The sequence below is a fragment of the Haematobia irritans genome, chromosome 5, assembly GCF_050003625.1.
Source record: "Haematobia irritans isolate KBUSLIRL chromosome 5, ASM5000362v1, whole genome shotgun sequence".
NCBI classification, from domain to species: domain Eukaryota; kingdom Metazoa; phylum Arthropoda; class Insecta; order Diptera; family Muscidae; genus Haematobia; species Haematobia irritans.
The window spans coordinates 1,806,817-1,816,904 of NC_134401.1; the positions used below are offsets into that span (position 1 = coordinate 1,806,817).

Below are 10,088 nucleotides of genomic sequence, written 5' to 3' on the forward strand. Positions count from 1 at the left end.
CGTTCAATTTCGTAAGCTGGTACGCACCTCTAATGAAAAAAACAGGGTTGTCAAAAGCATATTTTGGCAGCAAACATTTAATTTATTACAATCATTGTGCGCGTAAAAGTTTTAAAAGGTCTGTATATAATAAACAATTTATTTGAGGAATATATGGAACATATATTAACAATTTTTAAAAGCGATTAGCTGGTTTAAAATTTGTGTACACAGCCCTGTTTTTTTGTTGTAGACTTAAAAAAATTTTTGCTACCGAAAATTTCGCTAGAGGTGCATACCGGCCTTTACTCGAAATTCACATATATGCAACCTGTGTCCAAATAATTACCGCCAGCGCAAAGGGAAAAAATTTTTAAGTTGTTTTCACATGTCCATGTTCTTAATAGCCTTTGTTTATTCTTTTTTTTTCTATGAAACTCCCCAATAAACACAAACCTTTGAAAAATGCTAAATTTCAACAATTTTTCAAACATTTTTTCAAAGGATTAGGGTAATATTCAAGTTGAGAAATTGTTGAGAAAATCGCGTTCTCAACAAAAAACAGACATTACCCTCAACAGTGAAATTCAACACATTAGCAATAATATCTCAAGTGTTATCCTCAAATTGAAATGCATCGTTACTCAATAATTTGTCAAACAATTTTCGATGCGAGTCAAATTCAAAATTAACATCGTTGCAAATACTTTTCAACCTAAATTTGTATGAATGATATCCCCACTTCAAATTGAAAGTCAAAGCCAAAATTCTATGAATTTTGTATAATTTATTCATTTTCATCAAAATAAAATATATAATAATACACTACACTACATAATACACTACAATACCAATTGATAAATAATAATCTTATTAAACATATCAACCAGCGTTGCCAATTTAGCTTTTTTCCCGCTAGATTTGGCTTTTTTGAAGACGTTTAGCGGGAAAAAAATGCATTTAGCTTTTAGCTTTTTTTCTGGCTTTTTTTCATGACCCTTTTAGCTATTTTTGGCTTTTTTATTTTCGACATGTTTCTATTGAAATATGGATAAGTCGGCGTTTTTATCTAAAGGGCACCTTATACGGTCGGATAAACCCTGCGACACAACACGTTGCGGCGACAAATCCGGTAGTATAAGGCCATGTTCGCGTGTTGCGGGGACGTGTTGGTATAAAATCAAAACAACTTTGATTTTTTCCGGTTGGGAGGCACAAATCTTCACGTGTAAGGGGATGTTCGCCAAACATTAGCAAAAACAAATTTATTTTCATAATTAAAACAATCATTTCTGGGATGAAATTAATGAGGGATCGCTAATTAGGCTTGGAATTTTTATTGTTTCTTCCATTTTTACTAAAAAATGGCTTTACACCTAACTTTTCGTCCATCTTCATTGTTTGTGTTTATGCTTCTTCTTATTTCTTCATGTTGTTATCATAATTGTTCGTACAGTGTGAGGGTAAAACTTGAACGAACACACAACAAATAGGCGAACCTCTGTCGTAGTGTTTATCCGACCGTCTAAGGCCCGCTTAAGTGTGTAAATATAACCATAGCGATAGGCGATAGGCGAATACTTGTTTACGTGCATTTCTTATGGGAAGCCCAAAATCCGCCACGGAATACCGCGACGGCAAGCGACGTGTCGCCGAATTAAAATCTATTCTAATTTCATGGCGACAAGTAAGATTATGTTGCCACATGATCAAAAAAAAAGTAAGTGCTACCAACATTTATTGACGTTTACAACGTCAATTTTGTTTGAAAAATCATACAGTCAATATTGTTTGAATCAAAACAAAATATTTAAACGTGTAAATATAAACATGGACGAGGAAAAATTAATTGAAGCGGTGAAAAAACAGCCGATTTTGTATGATTTACAATGTAAGGATTATAAAAATATGCAGAAGAAGGAAGATATATGGAAGGGTATTTCAAATGAAATTGGCTGGAGCCGTAAGTACTTTCAAGAAATTTGTTTCATATTTGTATTAAATTTTCTTTATTTTATCAGCGGAATTGTGTAAAAAGAAATGGAAAAATCTTCGTGATACATACAAAAAAACGAAGCAACGACTTAACATGCCATCCGGCAGCGGAGTTGAATTGAAACGTACCTGGAAATATTTCGACAATATGAGTTTCTTGGATAACGTTAAAAGCAACCGCAGGTGAGAATATATTCAATTTTAAATACATGACGTATGAGAATCAGTATGAGACTCTATGGGAATCCAAAGTTAACATGACCCAATAATGGGTGAGGTATCACAATGGACGGAATAGTCTAAGTCCACCTGAAATATCGGGCTATTATAACAAACCTAACCTAACCTAACTCTGGTGGTGCACTACTAGCTAGTGAATAGTAACAAATTGGCAAAAATATCTGTCGTGAGGGTATAAGTACGAAAGCGAGTTTTACTTGTCATGGTCACGCATTTGTCTATTAAAAACTTTTTGAACAATTGTCGATAGTCTTTCCGATGAATGCGTTTGTTCTTAAAGTCGGGGTTTTCACCAAATCACTAAATTAAAAGTGCAAAAATATATATGAAGCGATTATATTTTTATGAAGTAGAACTATCTACGCATTCCATGGTGGAGGGTACATAAGTTTCAGCCTGTCCGAACTTACGGCCGTATATACTTGTTTGTTTTGCTTTGTATTCTTTAACTTCATTTGAAGCACCGATTTTGGCAATGGGTTGAATACGCAGGCAACAGACATAAGATTTATGAAAAACTACAACTTCAGATTCTAGAAATAAATTATTATTTAAATCCTGCATAGCTCCCCCATGTATGCCATAGGAACATTACTTACGGCATGGGCTGCGGCTTCATATGTATGTAACTGTATTGAACGTGGCAAAACTTTTTTTTTACATTTTTGTGGTACAAATAGCTACCATTTTCCGTAGGAAGGAATGTAAATTTGTATACAACGCGAAGTCTGAGACCCATCGTTCACTCAACCAAAAAATTTTTCATAAATTTAAAAAAATGGGTTTCACATAACATTTTATTTTGTATTCAACAGTCCTTTCAAAAGTATAATTTTAGGTTGCCATTTTTAATAGGCCACATTATATTCATATTTAACAAACGTTTCTTTTCATATGGCAGAGTTCTTTGCTCGTCGGCTTTTAAAATCGACCATTTCAAACATTTAAAGTGTACACTGTTATGTTCTTTTGTAATTTCGACCGGGTCAAACCTTAAATCTTAAACACCACCGATGACATGTAATAATTTTTAAAACTTATTTACACGATAGGGTCTACACTACACTAAAAAAAATATTTATCCATTACAAACATATACGTAGTTTTTACATATATGGAGAATAGAGAAATCATTAGTTCAGTCTTGTAACAATGACAGATTACTTAAAAAATCGTTTTCCAATTTCTTATTTTAATAATTGTATGTCACCCTAGGATGTTGACAATGAAGAAATGGCTTCCCTCACTTCAAATTGGTTGTGAACTTAAAATTTTTGTCCCGAACGAAAATGTCACCAGACAGACAATGTTTCATTATTATTTCCTTTGTTATCACTTTGATGAAGGTGCGGCATTTGGTAATTGACAAATTAACAAAGTCCATAAACCATGACCAAAAGAAAATTTAATCAAAAGAATTCATTTCAAATAAGTTTTTTGCTTCATTTAGATTTTGGGTCAAGGCTTTGGTAAACATCATAAACATTTACCATGAACGCCAAACAGTTCAACAAAATCACAATGTAGCCAAATGTTGATCTAATATTTGTGACTTTGATGGAAACAAAATATTGAACAAATTGTTGATCAAGTAGAATCTTGGCTTATGGTTAACATTGCGTAGGTCGAATCGAATTTATCCCCCCCATAGATTGTATTCTGCTAAAGGCAAAAACTATGCTCAATCGCGATACTTACGATGTAGTTAGGGTTACAGCTTAATACAACGTAACATGTTTTTTAGTTTAGAGTTTAGTTGTTGTGAAAATTGCAATTCTCAAATCAACTCGGCGACGAATATTTCAATACTTACCGACGAATATTTCAAATCATTACGACTCAGATATAGAAGCCACAATTTTGAATTTTGCATCCACAATCATTTAATATAGTGCGCAAAAATCCGATAGGTAAATACCGGTGAATCGGATACAAATTAAAGTGTCTAATGATTATTTCGTTTGAAAATTTGCTGCATTCAAATGGTACAATATTTTGTGGTGTTACACTATGTTGTCGTAACCAAGGTTATCACTTATGCCAAAAATAATCCTAAATTTAAAGAAAATTTTACCAAAAGTCTACCAAAAAAAAAGACCTTATTTAGAAGTTTTGATTTTTTGGTAGTATGAAAACAACAACGGATTTTCTTCGAAATATTTTTTTATTTTTGAGCTTATAAAGATTTTTGTCAAAAATTTTATTTCTATAGAAAATATTTTCAAAAGTGTGTTTCTATAGAAAATGTTATTATTATTATTATAGAATTGTTTCAAAACTTTACTTCTATAACAAAATTTTGTCAAAATTTTATTTCTATAGAAAAATTTATCCACGTTTTATTTCTACAGAAGATTTTGTCAAAATTTTATTTCTATAAAAAATTTTGCAAAAATTTTATTACATTTTCATTTGTTATTGATTCCGAGCCAAAGAAGCAGAGAATACAAGTAAGGATACTTTTAAAGCATAATTCTCTTTTAAATTTATTGACAAAAATTTTTGAAGCAGGGATTATAAATGTATTTTAATTTAAATTTCATAATTTGTCCTTAATATTTTGTAAATTACACATCCTAAAATTTATCACGTAAATACTTTTTCAGTGTATAATATAGGATCAGTACCAGAAATCTATGTTACTACGATTACATAATTTTTAGAAAAAACTTACATTTATTCTTTCTCAGGACAATTGGAAATATTTTTGATGACACTTTGGACTCAAATGAAAGTTATGAGGAAATGGTACTTCTTGACGATTACGACAAACCGATGTCTAACGATGAAGAATACAAATCTCCACAACAACGAAAACGCAAACTGCAAGACGACTTCCCTTCCATTTTGTCTACGTTGCAAAAGACAGCAGATCAAATAGCTAATACGGCAACCAATAAGACATCGACTGAATGTCTTTTTGAATCCCTGCACATTTCAATAAAAAATGCGAATTTGACTTTGGAAGAGATTTGTGAATTGGAAGATAAAATATTTGTGTTTGTAAAAAATGAGTTGGCAGATATACGACAACAACGTTTGATATTCAATAACAAATACAATTAAATGCATTTTGAATACTGTAAAATTCCGTTTTACTTTTTATTAAAATAATAAATATTATAATTTTTGTTTTTTATTTGAATTGTTTTATTAGCGCGATAGGAAAGCTTTTAAAGTATCTCTCAGAGAGAACGCATCTGAAGATGATCTGTTCGCGTAAGTTGGAGTATATGATCTTAAATTATTCTCAGTGTTTTCATAGACTTCAGTATTGTAGCTTCCATCTTTTCTTGCAATAAGAAAATTATGCAGTGCTATTGTTGCAAGAACGATTTTATCGGCATTTTTGGGAGCACTATTGATTGTAGTGTGCAGAACTCGCCATTTATTAGATAATATTCCAAATGCAATTTCTATTCTAACCCGGGCTCTGGACAGCGCAGAATTGAATATTCTTTTATCTTCAGATAAATTATGACCTGGATAGGGGCGCAGGAGGTTAGATTTGAGGGGAAATGCATTATCTCCAACGAAGTAGTAGGGAAACTCAATTAGTGAATCTGGTAAATTTTGTGCCGGTGGTATGTTCAACTCGTTATTTAATATTTTTTTTCCAAATGCACTTCTGGCAAATACACCTCCATCACTTTGACTACCTAAGGCGCCCACATCAACAAAAGTAAATGAAAAATTTGCGTCACAACACGCCATAAGTACAATGCTAAAATGCTTTTTGTAATTGAAATACAAGGATCCACTGCGGTTTGGACCTATAATCTTTATATGTTTTCCGTCTATGGCTCCCAAGCAGTGCGGCATTCCCGTTTGTTGATTGAATTCCTCTGCAATCTTGTACCAAGTATTTAAATTTGGCGGGGAAACATAAATCCGACTTAGTTCGTCCCATATAACATCACAAGTTTCATAAACAATTTTTCTTACAGTACACAATCCCATTTTGTGTGACCAAGCCAAGAAATTGAATGAACACCCATGTGCTAGATACCTACATATAAATAAAATAAGGTCGGACAAAACTCTTTACATCTCTACAAAAACATTTTTTAGATTATACAAAATATAGCTAGACAAAACAAGTCTAAAGTCAGGCGCGGCCGACTATATTATACCCTGCACCACTTTGTAGATCCACATTTTCGATAGCATATCAATTCCTTCAAATGGACAAAATTTGTTAGTCTTCAACAAAATCTATAGACTTAATGCCCTGGGATTGAACACCACAGACAATGTTTGTGCAAGCAATTCATGGTAAAACTCTGGCTTTTGGGTCCATATAAGTGTATATAGTGTATATATATGGGAGATAAAGCTAAATCTGTCCGATTTCTTCCAAAATCAATAGGGATGTATTCTGACCCAAAGCAGAAAATTGTGCCAAATTTGAAGTAGATTGCACTAAAACTGCGACTTAGACTTTGATCACAAAAAAGTGTTCACAAACAGACGGTCATTGCTAGATCGACTCAGGGACCCACTCTAACCAACATTGCCAAAGACACCATGGGTATATTTCGTTTCCTTCTGGTTGTAGCATACATATGTACTAACTTATAATACCCTGTTCCACAGTGTGGCGAAGGGTATAAACATTCAATGTAGCACAAACATCAATTGTCATTGCCTACAAACTTATTTTTATGGATTCACTTGGTGTTATGACTAAATTCATGAGGAACTACTTACAGAATGGTTAATGATAAACGTGTTTCCGGGTCGATAGGCTTTCTATGTGAGTGTTTCTGTAGGCGCGTATGAATAATGTTCAATAGAGTATCGAAGGATGAGACACTCATTCTTGCTGCTTTAAAGAAGTGTTCCACGTCACGGGTTTTTAATTGTTTCATGCAAGTTATGAAGAAACCAAATTCGTCTCGTTGCAAATTGACTGGTCGGACCCACCATCTCCTTTTCTTCGCCTGGAACATTAATTAAGAAATTTTCAATTAGTTATAATTATTACAGCGGGAACCTTAATAAGTCAACTTTCCAGAATCGTTCTGGCCTTGGATTCCTCAAATAATCTATGCCAATTGCATCTAAATGCTCTTAATTCGAAATAGTATGCTACAAAGATATAAATTGATGGCTCCGGAATTGAAATTCTTCATTTAAACTTCTAAGTAATCCTCATCGTCTGTGCATTGATGATAATAGATGTAGGAAAAATTACCTTTTCAATCGATTTGTATACATATTCAGCAATTAATGTTATATATGTTATATTTAACAATTTTAGTAAAATGTTTTCCAACATTGCGATGTTTATAATATAAAAGAGTGTAAACAAATTAATGTAAACAAATATGAAAAATCGCAGCCAAGCTTATTGTATTTGGTCGCCGCGGAAAAAATCTTCGCCTACCGCCTATCGCTATGGTTATATTTACACACTAAGCCTTGCTGCAAGTATAAGGGTTTCCACATATTTCAAAGCTCAGTTGAAACATTAATAATGAGTCCAGCCATTATGCGGGCATTTTTGTAGCAAATACACCTTGTTGTAAAGTTTTTTCATTATATACATAAAAGTTATCGTAAACTTTAAATCTACTATTACCATACAAATTTGTTAGATACTCTGTCAGTAAATTATTGGGAATATTATCATTTGGGTCGTTTATCCTTTTTATGTTATTATAATATTCTAAAGTTATTACGATATTACTAAATTAAAATAGTAGATGTGAATAGCTTTGTGCACTGAAAAAATATTGTCGTCTCCTTAAAATACGAACGCGAATTTTGGTTATAATAGCATTTGTGAATTTCTTTTATATAAACTGTTTTCCTTGTCCAAAAGACGATAAAGTCGTTTTGTCCTTATAATTAAGTGATTCAACTTAAAAATGGGTATGTTTTCATGAAAGAAGGAAGAATTAATGAAATAGTCTTTAAATGTGAGGAGTTTTTGCATCTTAACCACAAACCAAAATAGCGTTCAAAAATAGAAAATGTTTTTCAACACTTTATTTTAAAAACGTATACATACAATAATTTCTACTTGAAGTCGAGTCTGAATTTGGAAATTTAAGTTGGCGTTAGCACGTTTTTAAAGCTCATGAAGAAGTTTTGATAGCTCATGAAGAAAATGAAAATGTTTTTACTGGGAAATGTAAACTGTAGGTATTTTCTACAATTTAAATAAAAGTAATGTATTTCGAATTTCTCACAATTTCAAAACCAAACTAAAATTTTATTTAAAAAAATGACAAATCATTTTTTTACCAAATCCAAAGCATTCTTAGATTATTTAATATTTTAAAATAACAAGTAAATAAAATAGAGGTGTTGGGAAGGTAGCTCCCACAAAACGAAGGACTTCCAGTAAAAAATTTGTGATAGTAATCAAAATGTATCGAATACGCAAACAGAGCTAAATGCCTTAGATATTGTTACAGTCTCACAGAAGTGGAATTAAAATGAAAATAATATGCATTGTAAGTGAAATAAAGCCTTTAAGTTTGTTAAATTTCAATCAAAAATGTGACTTTTGATACAAAAAAATTTAGCTTTTTTTCTAGCTATTTTTTAGCATTTTTTAGCTATTTTTTTGGGCAAATCTAGCGGTTTTTGGTGAAACAATTCTGGCAACGCTGATATCAACAAACAAGAACACAAAAAAAACATACAACAAAACTTTAAATATCTTAAACATTATTAGTAAACACTTTTGCATTGATAATTCGTTTTCCTTCCTTTTGGTGTCATAAAACAGCATTAAAATTTATTAACATCCGGGCAAATTGAAATTAGGAACGTACTGGACCGCGTGTTAGAATTGATTTCCAGCAGAACGAATTCACAAAATATCCATTTTAAACTGATAATAGCATATGAATTAAACTGACGATTTGATGCACATTTTCATCCAGAAGTTGTTGATTTCAACAATTTGTTGTTTTTAACAATTTTAATTGGTTGCACTTGTAATGCTTCTGGAAACTTTTTCTTGTCGATAAGCAACTCATTTTTCATTGGTCAGCTTCTTAATGTTTACAAGAATGTAGCATCCAAAGGTTTTAGTTTTCTGCAAAGAGATTTAAATTTAGTGACTTCTCTAAAGTGTTGATTTAATTTTGCATATTGACGTACCAATTATTTTAAACTATTTGAAGCAGTTCCAGTTAATTGTCCACCATCTTTTCATCGGTCAGCTTTTTAATGTTTTCAAGAACGTAGAATCCATAATTTTAGTTTTCTGCAAAGATATATACATTTAGTGACTTCCTTAAAGTTTTATTTCATTTTTTATTTTCACTTACCTATTTTTATAAACTATTTGGTTATTTGTCTAAAATTTTCCATTTTTTTTTAATTTCTTGCAATTGACCACGAACTTCGTTGCACAAATAAGTATTGAAAACCACATGGTTTTTTCGTTACATTTTAGGGTAGTGTTTTGTCAAAGTTTTCTCATATTATCATCAACACCTTTTCAAAGATTTCGTCAACATTTTGGCAAAATGGAAGTAATTCGCAAACAATTTGAAGATGTATTGAAGATGAGCTATTTCAAGTCAAGTTGAATTTATGTTGAAAATTATATTTACCCTCAAACTGAAAAGTTGTTGCATTTGAAAAACGCTCATCCTGTGTTTATTGGGTCATTTCAATATTTTGACATATAGTTTGAATAGGGTATGTTATTCGGGGTATATTCCAAATTAGGTGGGTTCACACTCTAAAATGGACGTGTTTTGGAGGAAAACTTGTGATTTGAACTTGTTTTTTAGTATGGCGAAAACGACTCGTTTTGAAGTGCTTATAAAGGGAAAACATTTCAAACCCCAAAACATGCTTGGTGAGAAAACCGTATAAACCGTGAAGGATTAAAAGAAAACAGAGTA

The 10,088-nt window shown here is 31.9% G+C and overlaps 1 protein-coding gene and 1 long non-coding RNA gene across 2 annotated transcripts; one reads left to right on the forward strand and one right to left on the reverse strand.

Moving 5' to 3' along the window:
- Window positions 1–1,580: 1,580 nt before the first annotated feature.
- Window positions 1,581–5,353, forward strand: LOC142241107 (uncharacterized). Its single transcript, XM_075312842.1, has 3 exons — window positions 1,581–1,942; window positions 2,001–2,157; window positions 4,905–5,353. Exons 1-3 carry the CDS (start codon window positions 1,657–1,659, stop codon window positions 5,278–5,280), a joined length of 819 nt encoding a protein of 272 aa, XP_075168957.1. The 5' UTR covers window positions 1,581–1,656; the 3' UTR covers window positions 5,281–5,353.
- A 3,722-nt stretch (window positions 5,354–9,075) lies between these two features.
- On the reverse strand, window positions 9,076–9,785 carry LOC142241474 (uncharacterized). The gene is made up of 3 exons (XR_012723650.1): window positions 9,504–9,785; window positions 9,334–9,439; window positions 9,076–9,268 (listed from the first exon to the last, which is right to left on the reverse strand). It is a non-coding gene; the product is annotated as an uncharacterized LOC142241474 (long non-coding RNA).
- Between the last annotated feature and the right edge of the window lie 303 nt (window positions 9,786–10,088).

Coding starts and splice junctions, on each gene's coding strand:
- LOC142241107 (XM_075312842.1), top strand. CDS start 1,657: ATGGCGACAAGTAAGATTATGTTGCCACATGATCAAAAAAAAAGTAAG. Junction 1,943..2,000: donor AAATGAAATTGGCTGGAGCC/GTAAGTACTTTC, acceptor TTATTTTATCAG/CGGAATTGTGTAAAAAGAAA. Junction 2,158..4,904: donor AACGTTAAAAGCAACCGCAG/GTGAGAATATAT, acceptor ATTCTTTCTCAG/GACAATTGGAAATATTTTTG.